The sequence below is a fragment of the Tetrahymena thermophila genome (assembly GCF_000189635.1).
Source record: "Tetrahymena thermophila SB210 genomic scaffold scf_8254645, whole genome shotgun sequence".
In the NCBI taxonomy this organism is placed as follows: Eukaryota; Ciliophora; class Oligohymenophorea; order Hymenostomatida; family Tetrahymenidae; genus Tetrahymena; species Tetrahymena thermophila.
In genome coordinates, this window is record NW_002476413.1 from 246,188 (window position 1) to 261,329 (window position 15,142).

The 15,142-nt window shown below is 23.1% G+C and overlaps 3 protein-coding genes across 3 annotated transcripts; all 3 read right to left on the minus strand. All coding sequences in view use genetic code 6, as the record gives it.

Moving 5' to 3' along the window:
- Positions 1–395: 395 nt before the first annotated feature.
- On the minus strand, positions 396–3,573 carry TTHERM_00129470 (MA3 domain protein; the record flags this gene model as incomplete). The annotated part of the gene is made up of 5 exons (XM_001016416.2): positions 396–612; positions 663–1,310; positions 1,400–2,055; positions 2,174–3,446; positions 3,512–3,573. The coding sequence occupies 5 exons, from the start codon at positions 3,571–3,573 to the stop codon at positions 396–398; spliced, it is 2,856 nt and encodes a 951-aa protein (XP_001016416.2).
- A 1,641-nt stretch (positions 3,574–5,214) lies between these two features.
- TTHERM_00129450 (50S ribosome-binding GTPase) lies at positions 5,215–7,029 on the minus strand (the record flags this gene model as incomplete). Its single annotated transcript, XM_001016414.2, has 1 exon — positions 5,215–7,029. The coding sequence occupies exon 1, from the start codon at positions 6,967–6,969 to the stop codon at positions 5,215–5,217; it is 1,755 nt and encodes a 584-aa protein (XP_001016414.1). The 5' UTR covers positions 6,970–7,029.
- A 2,831-nt stretch (positions 7,030–9,860) lies between these two features.
- TTHERM_00129440 (hypothetical protein) lies at positions 9,861–11,405 on the minus strand (the record flags this gene model as incomplete). The annotated part of the gene is made up of 1 exon (XM_001016413.3): positions 9,861–11,405. Exon 1 carries the CDS (start codon positions 11,316–11,318, stop codon positions 9,861–9,863), a length of 1,458 nt encoding a protein of 485 aa, XP_001016413.1. The 5' UTR covers positions 11,319–11,405.
- Positions 11,406–15,142: the final 3,737 nt, after the last annotated feature.

Below are 15,142 nucleotides of genomic sequence, written 5' to 3' on the forward strand. Positions count from 1 at the left end.
TTATAAAATGAAAAGTATATGTTAACGAACCGAACTTAGCTCAGTTGGAAGAGCATCGGACTGTAAAGTTTGTAGTCATCCGGTGGTCCCCGGTTCGAACCCGGGAGTTCGGATTTTTTTTTAAAAATTTATATAATGACAATTTTTTTATTTTTTGAATTTATAAATTATTAAAATATCCAATTATTAAATAAAATCGAAATAATATGTAATGGTTTAATTTTTAAATGAATGTCTAGTTTTGATGAATAGACTAATTAAATATAACTTATTTCTAATTCATAGAAAAAGTTTGATATATTTAATTTGTTTTAATTGTAATAGTAAGAAAATTTAATTTTATATGATAAGTACTAAAATATTATATACAAAATACACAAAAAACAACTACATATTCAATCGTCCAATTTATCTATTTTAGGTTATATTTTTAGTTTTTTTACTGTATATTTAACAGCATCTTTAAGGGAATCGTTGTCTTTTTCTTTGCTTGTTAAAATAGATTTCCAATAGTAATTTTTTAAAAATTCTTTAAATCCTTCTACGAAAACGAAATTTTCTTCTCTAGCTATTGCTTTGTTAATTTATATGTCTAAATCTTCTTGAGATATCCTATTAATATTTTATTTAATATAAACTAAAAATAAGAAAAAAAGAATTACTTTTTGAAGAAATTGCCTAAGAATATCTTGAGGAAGATTATTGTTTACTCAGAGAGGTTTTCTAAATCAAAGAATTTGAGAGCAGTAATTCCTAAGCTCTTGGAAGAGCATAAAAGAGCTGCGTATTTAGCTAAATTGTTGATTTTTCTTATTTCAGCTCTTTCTATTGTTTTAAATTAATCCCACAAGGCATATTAAAAGCTGAATTTTATTTTTGGGTTGATTTCAATTAATTTTTGAGTTAAATGAGAGTAGAAAGGATTGAATTTCTTTTCTTAGGCACAGCATTAAATAACAACAACAGCAACTTCTTAGCTTGATTTCTTAACTACTTTTAGCTTCAATATTCTTTAAGCTGCATCGACATAATCTTCAGAGCTCATTACTAGCATGAAAATTCTTTTACGGGTATCTGTGGTCATTCTACACTTAATTGCCAATTATTCAAGTTTTCTTTTAGTTTCTTCTGTTAGATGACTAAATTCACTATCTCTATTTTCAAAATCCTCATTTCCATCCTCACCTTTGTCGTTCAAATCTTGTCTGTAAGCTCCAGTTTCAAAATAGGAATACCATCTAGGAGTATCTCTCTTTGAGTTGAAAGCAAATTTAAAATCAACAGGGAATGTTCTCTTAGTTAATTTCATTCTTTATTTTATTTGTAGTAATTTTTTTAAAAATTGAAAGTTAAAATAAATTTAATTTAGTTAATTAGTTGATGATAATTTCTGAATTACTTTTGAATGATGTTCTTCTTTAACCAGTTAATAAAGAAATTTAATCTTTGCACAGGATCAGTTTTAAGTTTTTTATTGAGACGAATATCATTTAAAGTAAGCATAACAAATTCAATTTTTTTAGGAACTTGTTTGCCTTGAGCTTTCAATTGATTTGAATATTCATCGACTTTAGCTTTAGTATTGTCAATAATATTCTTGAGAATTTGTGGATTATCTTGTCTTATTTTAGCTCCAACATGTTAAACAAGGATTAAAAGAGCCTCAATAGTTCTTTAATTAATATTCTAAAGTAAGTGCTCCAAGTAACCAGAAATGAAATCAATACTAACATCATCAAATATATAAAAGTAAGAGAAAACAATAGTAATATTTCTTAATTTATTAAAGAGAGAATCTTCATGAATTGAATCTTCTTCCAATTCAGATTGTAAGGCATCTTTATTTTAGATAATTTCTTAGTAAAGATTTAAGAGAGATTTCATAATAGGTCCAAAGCCTTCATTATCATAGATTTAGTGAATAGCACTAACAACTACAGTGTTACTGGCCATTATGTGTTGCATAACCTTAACAGGTTCGATAGTGGTTTTCATAAAAATATCAGCTAAAATAGGTGTGACTAAATTCTTGGCATTTGATTAGAAATTATCTAGCTATAAATTAACAAAAAATTATTATTAAAAGAACAACGAATTTTTATAGTAATAAATAATATTTGTTGAGTTATCTATTGTAAAAAAATATTCTAAAATATTTAAAAATGATAGTTACAATTTCTTTAAAGATAATATCAATGTTAGTTTCTGAAAGTCTATTGTAGCCCTGGATGATTGATTTTCTGATTAAGTTCTTTTTCTCAAAATCTTTTTTTTCCATTTCCACTAAAATTCTTTGTCTTTCCTTTTCTTCTTCAGTCATTCCTTATTCTTTCTTTTATTACTTCTCTAATTTCCACTTTTCTATTTCAGAGAGCTCCTTCTTTTCCTCCTTAGTATTTTTATTCTAATCTTTTTGATTTCCTTTTTAAGATTATTCTTTTTCTTTGCTTGCAACAGAATTTGCACTGCTTCCTTTTAAAATAGATTTGATTTCCTTTTTTTCAGGTTTTAATTCTTCATTTTTTTCTTCAACATATTCATATTCGTCTTCATCTTCATCTTCAATATCATCATAATAACTTTCTTCTTCTTCATCATCATCTTCTAAATCATCACCATTTTCATCTTCCATATTTTCATCATCATCTTCTTCTTCGACATCTTATTCTTCATCATCATCTTCGACATCCTATTCTTCATCCTCTTCCTCTTCTTCCATTTCATCTTCTTCTAAATCACTCAACTCTTCATCTTCTTCTTCAATATCATTATTACTTTCTTCAGTGAATCCTTCTTGATCAGGGTTATCATCATCATCCTCTGGTAAAGATTTATTAGGACCATTTACTAATGAAATTGGAGCATTACTTTCCTCAACTAACTCTTTAACTTCAGCATCCTCAAGAATACCTTCTTCTTAAAAGAAAGGCTTGTATTATTTAACATCAGTTTTAATTGTAGTTGAAATATTATCTAAAAAGCTAAATAAATCATCTTCCCAACCATCAAGTTTTAACTCTTTGCTAAACCTTTTTTCTCCAGTTTTACCCTTTTTTTTACCCAATAATTTTTCAAAATATTTAATTTCCTCATCATCCATCTTGATTTTCTCTTCTAGTTATCTCTTCTCTCTTTCTTATCTTTACTTTTCAATTTGTTCGAGTTTCTTTCTCTTTAATTCTTCCTTTTCCTCTTGAGTTTACTATTATGATTTAAAATCCTTCTTATTCAATTCTTAGATCCTCTTTATTTGTTGCTCTTCTTATTCTTTTTATATCTTATCCATCATTATCTACTTCTTCTAATCTTTAGTTGAAGAGAAGAAAGTTTACTTTTTTTACTTCTTCTCCATTTTTTTTATTTTCCTATTTTATTTTCTATTAAAAACTGAAAATTTCTGGTCTACTCCTTTTAACATATCAGCATGATGAGTATCTTCGATTTCCCTAATTTTTATACATATTTAAACTTTTTAGTTTGTTGATGAAAGTTGTAATCAATAAAGCTTTACTCAGTCTCTTTGTTTTAAACTTATTATTTTTTTCCTTGTTTAGCGTTTTTATTAAATTTCATTTCTGATAAGTTGTTTTGATTGCAAAATATCTACTTTGTTTATTTATTAAAATTAATGATTAAACTCAATACACAAATAAATATATTTTTTACTTCTATTTACTAATAATTTGTAATTATTATTTCAATGCTTATTTTTATCCGAAACTACATTTAACAATTAAATATATATAAGGAATCTATATAAACCAAAGATAGCAAAAGATATTTTAAAAGATCTACTAAAAACTAACAATACAAGAAATTTATTGATATCTTTTTTAAACAAACAATAAAATTTTGGTTTTATTTAGAATTAATATAAATTAAAAGATAAAATAGAAATAGTTTTAATGCCTTAATAATTTAAATAAGTAATGCAAAATGTTTAGCTGATATTTGAAAAAATCAAAAAAGAAAGTTAGAATTAATAGTAAATTTTATAAATAATAGACTCTTTCCTATTAGGCATGAGTTCTAAATTAATTATCAATACATTTTTTTAGTTGCTTGTGGTAATCGAAAAGAATAATGAAGAAGGTATTCAAATTTGTAATATCCTCTAATTCACTTCAAATTTAAGTAAGAAAGTAATAGAAGTATTTGAAAATAAATACTTAGACCAACTTGATTTAGATGAATTAGATAAATTAGAATTGTTGAACACGCTTAAAATTATAACTCAAAATAAAATATAGATTAATGATTAAAATAAAGTGATAGATATTATTATTAAGATAATTTCGCATCTAGCAGCTATTCTTAAAAACATTACAAATATGATTCTCAAGTTAGAAATTGAAGCTAAATATTTAGAATTGCTATTTTCCCTCATTTTTAAAAATAATTTAAGTCAATAAAAATTTAATGTAGAATAACTAAATGTAATCTAAAATATTATAATTTAGAATATTAGATTTTTGAAATCAAAGACAATATAAATAATTGGTTAGAATTAATAGATTTTTTTAGATGATAATAACTAATTTATAATTAATAAATATCAAAATACAATTTATTGTTATTCTTTATTGATAATAATTTAGCTCTTTTTGATAGGAAATATATAATAAACGGATTTATAATTAAAACATGATGTCACCTAATTTTGGAAATATATCATATTACATTTTTTTTAAAAGAAGTAAGAGAAATAAATTCCATTTATATTTAAGAGATTATGCTAATTTATAATTATGCAAAACGATAGCTTATTTAACATTATACTAACTATGATTATTTAAAATAATGATATTCTTCAAAAAAATATGCTAGGTTGGGACTTAGAATTTATATTATCTATATTTGAAGAAGAAACATTAATCGATCTTATAATGAACGACTAATCCTTGCTTGATATTTTTAAAAAAATTAACCTTTAACCAAATTAATTACCAAAATTAAGCAAAATTTTACATTAATGAGCTTAAATTATTTCATTTATATATTGTTATTTAATTTAATCATATAATTAATACTTTTATTTAAAATTTCATAAATATACACAGTAAAATCTATCTATCTATGTTAGTCACCTTCCAAGCTAAGAATCTTGCCCAACATAAAATTTAAAAATATTTTTAAAATCTTTAAGAAAATACCTTAATAAATTAAGTAGAAAATATGCTATTTGAATTATGATAAATTATTCTTTTTTATTCTTCAATAAAACGCATATGGGAATTTAGTTTTTTTTTTTGGGTGTTAGAAACTTGGTTATATTTCCTAAATAGGTTATTTGATTTTTTATACTTATTAAATTGAATTTTAAGCAGATATCATTATGTTAATCCTAGTTTATTCAAGCTTTTGATTCAAATCTTTTTCTAAATCTTAGTCAATTATTAAATTCTTATTTTGTTTAAGAGCTTAATCTACCTATTTTTTGATAATTATATAATTTTCTTTAGCTTTTTAATAATTTTCGAGAAGCCTCTATTTTTAATCTATTGTTATGCTACAATCCTAGCTTAACTATTAAATTTATTCTTCAAGATATTTGATTGTAATTTCGTCAGTGTAACTCATAGAGGCTTCTTAAATTCTATTATGAAGGATAGCAATTAGTTTTAACTCTTTTTACAAATTTTAATCTAAGATTTCTATTTATTATTATAGAGCTTGCATATCTTTTTAATGATTTTCTTTTTCCTATTAGAGAGTTTTTTTTCTTCTTATAGTATCATAATCTTTTACATCTACATATACTACGTAAGGTTCTTCATCATCATATTTTTCAGTTTACTCTTCTGTGATTTCCGTTGTATGCCCATGATAATCAACCGTGTGTTTGCACTCTCTACAATTGGTATTTCCACCAAATGCAGTGCAGTTTTACAGTTCGATACTACCTCTCTAGTATAAACTCTCTAGTTCACATGGGTTATGGCAAAGTTTTTAACAATTGTAGCAGAAAGTGACTTTTTTGTCAAGAGTTTTCTATACAGTTTTTTATCTAGTTCTTTATTTTGTTTTATAGCGCATTCTAGGTACTGAGTTTGATTCAGGTCCGAGTTGACTAATCAAATTTTACACACTATTGATAGAGTTTTATTTTTGTTAAATATTTACTCTTTCTTACTCTATATATTTTATTTAAAACTATTTTTCACAAGCAATTTTAATCATAGATTCTTTCTTAACTAGTAATTCAAGAAGATCTTAGGTCTTCTGAGGCTGCATCTTTAAAGCAGTTTCAATCATTTCTTAGAATTGTTCAGCATTAGTTTACCAAAAATTATTACTTTATCTTTAAAGATTTTGGATTTTTTTGGAGTCTTAATTACAAAAATAGGACATTGGAATCAAGCAATCATTCTCGAAATAATAGTTGTAATCTAGAGGAATGTTCATGTCTTTCAACACTTGCAATGCATCTATTTTCATAGGATTAATCACATTAGTAAAACAAACAATAAAATTCTTTTTGCATTCTTTAGTAAGCATACTCATAGCTTAGTTTATAAAATATTAAACTAAAAGATCTTTCTTATTGTCTTGAGCCTTGTGAATATACAAAATAGCATTTATTTCCGTGAGTTGCTGTACGCGAGCTATTATATTTTTTATATGCTTTTAGTCTGCTTCAGCTCCCTCAGTATCTCCAAGTCCAGGAGTATCAACTAAAGTTAATATACACTTATCTCCTTCAACAGTATACATATTACATTCTTTAGTTTAGCTTTTAGAGGACGAAATTCCAATATCAGATTATTTATTACTAAATTAATCCACATTACATTGAAGAATAAATTTTTGATCATTAAAAGAAAAATGTTAAGTAATCCCAACTACACGCTCATCTTGAAAGCTGTTACCTATAGCTAGATTTAAAAACATGTTAATAGCAGTAGATTTTCCTGCACCTGTTTTCCCAATCATCAACAATTTTAAATGAGGTTTTTAAAATTATTCCATTCTTTTTTTTCTTTTTTTTATTTTGTTAGCAAATCTTTTTTTTGTTTTTATATTATTATTAAAAGAAACAAGAATTTCAATTAGCATTTCAAACATTTATTAAACTCAAGGATTAGAATATTTAAGAGCTTTTAAGGCAATTTAATATCTTTTAGTAATAAAGTAGAAAAAGAAATATTAAAAGATGATAGATTGTAAGATAAAAATTAATATAAATATAATATATATTTGAAATAGATTATAAGACATCTCAATATAATTTAACATACTGTAAAGTTTCATATATTAGGGTAACACTAAATCCTGCTTTTAACCCCTCCATAAGCGCTTATTTAAGAAATTTTAAGAAAAATTTATGCCTTAATTTTAAGGTAAAATTACAAACCTTTTAAGGTGAATATTCTAAAATGCTTAACCCAAATATTCTAGTTAAAAATAAATATTTTATATTTCTAATCTATATATTCTATTTAAAAACAAAAATTCTAATTTTTATAACTTAAATACTCTAAATTATTTATTTAAATATTCTAACTTAAATATTCTAAATTGCTTTATTTAAAAAAAAAAGTTTTTATGAGTACTGAAAACTGCGATTAAATAATGAGGATAAGTATTCTAGCCATAAAGTTGCCATTCATTAAACGAATTAAGCTAATATGATAATGTATCAATATTTCTCTAATTTCATTCTACAAAAAATATGCTAATTCAATAAATATAAGATTAAAATTTAAACTAAAATTGGGGTTACGATGATAATTTATCATGATGTCTAGATATAGAATGAAGTGTCTGTGTATACATCTCTAATATGGTATTTCTAAGATTGAGCAAGGAAACAAATTTAACCTATCAGCTTATCAGCTGAAGGTATTATTGAAATTAATATTGGTTTACAAAAGTAAATTTATCAATACTTAACTGTCAAAATATCATCAAAATTTAGTAAAAGTATTTTTTAACTCAACATAAAGTTTGAAATTATACTATCCCCTCATTTACTCTTTCTTGCATATTTTTTAGCGAAATCATATGTCTATAAAAATTTTAATAAATAAAATAAATAACTAGCCCTTTATAATTTTGATTATATTTATTTTTTTTTTTAAATATTAAGCATATTCAATATTATTTATTAAGAGTATTAAAGAAGTTGAAAGGAATTTAAATAAAATTCAGACTCTTTTGGTTTCCCTTATACAATTAGTATTAGATTTAGTATTAATATAAAAATTTATAGATAATTTAGTTGAAGACATTATGTAAATAATCAGATATCAGTTTTAAATTTTGCTTGTAAAATAAATTTCATTGTTAGTTTTCAAATTAAGTTATTAAAAATGTATGAATGAATAATAAAATATTATTTTTGGATATTAATTTAAAATTTTTACAATTTTTTAAAAGTAATTCTAATTCCATGGATTTTGCATTTAGTTTTATGAATAAAGAGTTATAAATATTAAATTATTATTTAATCTTTTGATTTGAGCAATATTTTAGGTATTGGTTTTCAACAATTAAAATCGAAGTTAATTTTTTTTTTTGCAAATTGTGATATAAATTGATATCATTTATTTAAATTATCCAATGAAATTTGTAAAATTTAAGCAAAAAAAATAGAAGGTAATAAAAATAGGATGAAATATGTTCAATACATAAATACATATTTTCTTTTTAAAAATAAAATATTTTTAATCAATGCAATATTTATAATATAATTAGATGTAATAAAGTATAAAGTAACATGTAAGTATTTTATTGAAAAAAAATAGTAAAAATTGAAACATTTTTTAAAATAAGAAAATTTAATCATTTAATTTTTTACTTCTGAATTTGAATTTGTGTGTAATCTTTATAGAGATTAATATCAAAAATATTAAAATATCAATAAAAAATAATTATTTTTCTGGCTTTATTAAAATTTATTAATATTTTATAATTTTATGCTTTACTCGCTCTACAAAAAAAGTAAGTCCCTTTTATTTATTAAAAAATAGTAAATTTGATTTTTAAATATTTAGTAAAAATGATACTTACAAATTATTGAAAATGTATGTAAGTAAGCATGAATGAGTTTATTAAAAACTACTAAAATATTAACAAATATAAATACTTGAATTAGTTGAATTGCTAAATAATTAATTAATATGTAGGAGTAAATTGCGTCAATAGAAATAAATTTTGTTTTATTTATTATTTGCTACTAATAAATAATAGTTGGAGAGTAATCAAATTTAAAAGTAAATAAAAATTAAGCAGGAAAAACTCCATAAAATATGATAGAATCTTATTTACATTTGAGTTTTAAATAATTTTTATCATGAAAAAATGAGTAATTCATTTATTTATTGATTAGTCTTTCTGTTTAATTCAAAAAAAATTTACATTTATATCAAAGAAGAAAAAACAGTGTAATTCGATAAATTAAAAGAAAATTTACATCTGAATGCTAAAATTTTGATTCGAAAAATTAAAAAAAAAACAAAAATCAACATTTAAAATAGTATGATTTATTTTACATTAGTAATGAAGCAAACATTAAATATTTGAAATACATTTAAATTTATCTATATAAAGAGAATAATAAAAGTGTAATCGATGCTTGAAATTAGTGTATTGAAATTGCAATTTAGAGGTTTACATTGGGGATATATAGAGCAAATTTAATATAGTATTTTATTGATATTTAGAAAGATAGATATATAGATATGAGATTATTTAAGAAGATTGATTGAGTTAATAGAATTTAATGAGTTTATTAATTAGTTAATATATTAGTGGGAAGATTTTATATAACAAAGTAAGAATATTTTTAATAAATTAGGTGAGTTAGTTAGTCATTCATTTAGTCGTTTTATAATAAATAAATTTTTATTGCACAATAATCAATAAAATAGAACTCTTTGTTAGATTTACTAGATGTTCTACTTTTAGCTGTATTGTTATTATAACTTGTTAGATTGTATTTGGTAGAGTCTTTGTCTTAAATTTGATTGAACAGGGTTTAATTTTCTCTCAGGTTTTACATAGATACTTCCTTCGGGTGTGTATTATTCTTGGTTTTATCTTTCGCTGTAGAATAAACAACCATAGTAAAATTCTTCGATATTTTTGGAGGCAGCGTGGCTCTTGAAGATTCTTGTGAAGTAGTAAAATTTGTTGCTGAACAATCTTGCAGCTTGCTTTCTGATTTCAGATAAAATTTACAATTATTCTTGATTGAAATTGAGCTTTTACTCAAATTCTTAGACGACAGTGGTCTTTTTTTACATATTGCTAATTTCTTGCAAGTGAGGGAATAAAAGGAGGAAATGCTTTTGATTGCAGCTGATTGGGAATGCCATTTTGATAAATTCAACGACATCGTCTCTGTTTTATTGTTTGTATACTTTTTTTAAGTTTTCGATCAATGGTTTCAAGAGAGTTTTGTAGAAATTTTTAAGTTTGTTGGAGTTGTTGTCAAATAAATACTTCTTAGATTAGCTTGTTTTGTGTATGTTTTATTGGGTGGTTGATGGCTTTTCTTAACTGTTTTATTCGCTTTCTTATTCATCATCAGAGTTTTCTAGCTTTGTTTCGAAGATGGCGTTATTAATTGGCTACTTAGGTTGGTTTGGGTAGACATTGAAGGTGTTTTATTCAATGATTTTATTTTAATGTTAGTCTTACTATTAATATTGGTGTATATTTTATGCTTATTCTTATTATTATTAATATTGCTAAGTTTATTAATACTAAGGTATTTGCTAATCGCATTGAGTTTATTAATTTTATAAATTTGATTATTGTGAGATAGGCAAGTTCAAGAATTGATTTTCTTAATAGATGAAGCTGGGGTTTTCAAATTTAGGTTGAGGACAGTCACTTAAAAAGAAATTATCATTTTGGAAGTTAAACTGAGATACTTGAATCTAAAAGTTGTTGCCGATAAAGTTGTTGTCTTGATTATTTTAGAATGTAGTTATCAATTAATTCTATTAATTGGTATTGAAAAAATTATTTTAGAACACGCTCTAGTTAAATCCAATAACGTTTGACTCATTTTTCCATTCTTATTCGTATGGCTTTTCTTCAATTTTAGGTTAAATTTAATCCAAGATTTATTGAGTTTTATCAGGAATGCTTTTGACATTTATTTTACCTGAGAAGAGCTATTCATTGACATAGTCTTCGAACAAATTAAGTTGTTACTCGAAGACATTAGTAGACTCACTGAGGTATTCTTCTTAGAAACCAAAATGTTGTTATTTTTATTAGTCTTGATATTGTTATAGTTCTTCAGTGGAGTCGTTGTTGACTGCACAGTTGGCAAATAAGTATTAGCAGTTGGTGGCGTATTGCATTTATTAATAAATAGTTATATTCAAGGTTAAAGTTAAATAAGTATAAAGATTATTTGTTTTGTTTGAATATTTTGTTAATTTTGTTTTAATCAATTAATTATAATCTTTCTCTGTCCTACTTTTTTACAAATAAATGAAATTAATTGATAGAGGACTGACTGTACTGTATGATTTTTAATTTATTAATGTTAAGGTTTCTTTCTTAGGTAGATTCGAAGCTTTGAAGGCTAATTAAGCGATTGTCATTATTTATTAAATGAACGAATGAATAATAATATTCCTAAGGTATTAATTTGTTGTGAGATAATAAATTCTTAATTTAATTAAAAAAATAGGTAGTGGGTAGAAGAGATGATTTTTGTTATTTAATTTATTATTCAAATTCATTATAGTGTAATCACAAGTCAATTGGTTTTAATTTTTTATACAAGAGCATTCAAATTACTCCACCGGATGGGTGATTTGATTTAGTTAGGTTTTCTTCGTCGGATTAAAATAAATATTTAGTAGATTCATATTTTATTGATAATCAATCACAAAAATTATCAAGATATATTTTAAAAGACTAAAGTTACAAATACAAGACATTGGGTGAGTTAATATTTTTTTTATATTTAATAATGAGAAGGAGATTATGGCTTCATTACACATTTATTTTTTATGTAAATGAAAGAAAGATGTTGGTAATAGTTGATTATTTGTTTGATCATATTTCTCTTTATGTAATGAAGAATTTCTAGTAATTACAATTTATTATAGACTATGAATGACATTGGAAATCGAAACGGAGCAACTATTTCTTACAAGAAAAAAATGTACAATCTACAAATCTGATGCAATAGATAAAGAATAAACACAAATATTAATTAATTCTACCTCTTAATAAATAACACCATAATAAATATTGCATTTTTAGTAAGAATATTTTTATTGAGAGAGGGGTAGGAAAATAAATAAATAAGTAGGCTGGTATTGTTTTAATTTTGCAAATGAAAAATTAAATTAAATTTATAAAATTGATAAATTAGGAGATAGAGACACTACTCTAAACAAAGTTTGCGTTTAAATGTAATTAGTTGAATATAATACTTACAAAATACTCAAAGAATTATGAAGATTTTCAAAATTTAAGTAGAAATGTTATTCATTTTTTTAAAATTTTACTTGAAATTAAATATCTCTTTTCATTTATATTGGAGATTACATGTGATAAATAAAAGAAATATCTATAGTTCATGTAAGCCTTAGCGCAGCTATTATTAATTTTACATATAGCTCGAAAAATATCTTTGAGTTTTACCACTTTCTACTCTAATTCATAGCAATATTAATGAATGAGAAGTTGTTAAATTAATCTAATTAAGAAACAAATTTTTAATCACACATCAAATATTTTCTTTTTGATATCAAGTAACTAAGATTTATCACTCTTAATCTAATTAATTCTTATCTGAAAGCATTTAAATTTTTTACCTTTGCCAGTCAATATCAGATGATACATGCAAGTTAACTTACAAATACTTTCTAATTCTACTATTACTCTAAAGTATGTACTCGCTTATTCTTTTAAAAGTTAAAACTAATTCTCTACATCATTTTTATTTTAACTAGCTTTGATTTAAAATATTTAGATTTTATAATTTCTAAGTTTAAAACTTCTTAAAAAGTATTTAAGGAAAAGGGAGTCCAAAATTAGAAGTAATTGTGAAGCCCACTAACCAATAATTTATTTATTTAATAAACTGATTTGTATTTGGCATAATATAGTTCAAAATTCTAATTTTATTCTTATAATTTAACAAATCTTAATTCGCACTCTATTTCATTTTAATGATTTATTATGAATTTATTATTTGACACTATCATGCAAGAATTCCACTAAAAAAACCTATTTCACAAAGTAAATCTAGTAAAATCATTCAATTTATGATTTATTGAAGTTAATATCAAACTAATAAAATTAAATGGAAATTTTTATATAAAATTTCAGATTTTGATAAATTGAACTAGTAATGTTCCTAAAAATTAAGTAAAAAAAATTTTTAACACATTTTCGAATTCGATTTGAAAATTTTTCTTAATATTTTTTTTTAGATTCCTCTTTTAAAATAATTAATTTGATTATTCACTTTCTCCCACTTAGTTTTACAGGATATATTATTTTTCTAAACCTAAATCTATTAATATTTTAAAGCTTTTTTTCTCTTAAATTTAAAGATTTAACTGTTGGTAATACTTTGTTATTTACATGTGAATGAATGTAAGTAAGTTAAAAAATCATGAAAAATAATTAAAAAGGACCAATTTTATTTTAAGATTTTAAGATACTGAACACAAACTCTAAATTAGCTGGTGGAAAATTTTTTCAAATTTTTCATTGCAATATTGATTGAAAAATTTATGGGAAACATTACTAAATATAAAATATTTGGAATATAAATTAAATTATGTGCAAAGAAAATTATGTAAAACATAATTTTTATTTCAACGAAAGACTTTCTTTGATTTCAGAAAATTAATAATATAGACAGATATATTTTTAATCAAATAGATGAGATATTAGTAAAGATACAACTAAAAAATTTGATATCTTATTAATGACAAAAATAATTTAAATCGTGGTATGGTCGGAAATTATAAGCAAAAATAATTAATATAATCCACTTTATAATACTCACTTACATATAATTTCTAAATAAGTATTTTCCAAACATAATCAAACTTCATATAAATTACATCTTACTCCTTGATTAATTGTTAGAGAAAATTACTACTCTAAGGTACATATCTTACTTTTATTTCACATAATTGTTATTTTTCTTATTGAAAGTGTTTTGTTTGATTGTTAAAATTTCTCAAAATTAATTCAAAAAAGAATAGATAATAAATGTATTTAAACAATAAAAGTGGTTTTGTAGCCCTTTTCTAATAAAAATTAATAGATTTGCTGGGAATCTTATCAAAAAAGACATAAATCCTTCCCAAACTGTTTAATTTTGAATTTATCTTGAATATTTTATTATTTATGTTACTTTAAACAATAATCTTTTTGAATTTGAATGCACGAAGTAGTTTTTTATTTACTTTTTTTGCAAACGTTATGATGAAATAAAATTTAAATTTTGCTCTATAAAAAACTGTAAAAAGAAGTTTTATTTGAATAAAATTGAAACAGAATTTTACAATATTTGTAAGCAGAATTGGGGGAGGGATGAATGGATCATTTAAATAAATTTTTTAAATTTTAGTAAGGAATAAAAAATAATTTAAAATGCAGAAAAATAATATTTGCGCTTATTAATTTTTGAAATATACATTAAAAGCATCAAAAATGAATGGATGGATATTATTAAAATGTAAAAAGATGATTTCTTTCCTTTACTTCCCTTACTTAGCTTTAAGAATAGTTTGATTTTTTTATGTAACAAACATAATTAATAAATAAATATTTTGAGAAGTGAATCCTTATTTTAGTAATGAATTTTATTTTTGTTTAATTAATAAGTACCAATAAAATACGATTTAAATTTTTTTGAATCTTGAGTTTAAATTAACTCTCTAAGGTTTATCATAATTGAAAGTATTTAAACGCTAAATGTAACTGAATAAAAATCTTAATAATAAAAAATTGAAACTAGTTTATAAAATAAATTTACTTTTCATTAAAGCTTGTTCTATTGAGTTTGTAAATTATTTACAATTCTCAAAGTAAAAGACATGATTAATTTGCAATTTGAAAGAGTCCTAAATGCATGTATTTTAAATAGTAAAATTGTTTGGCGCTTAATAAAATAATGTTTTTGCGTCATGAAATAGAAAATGCC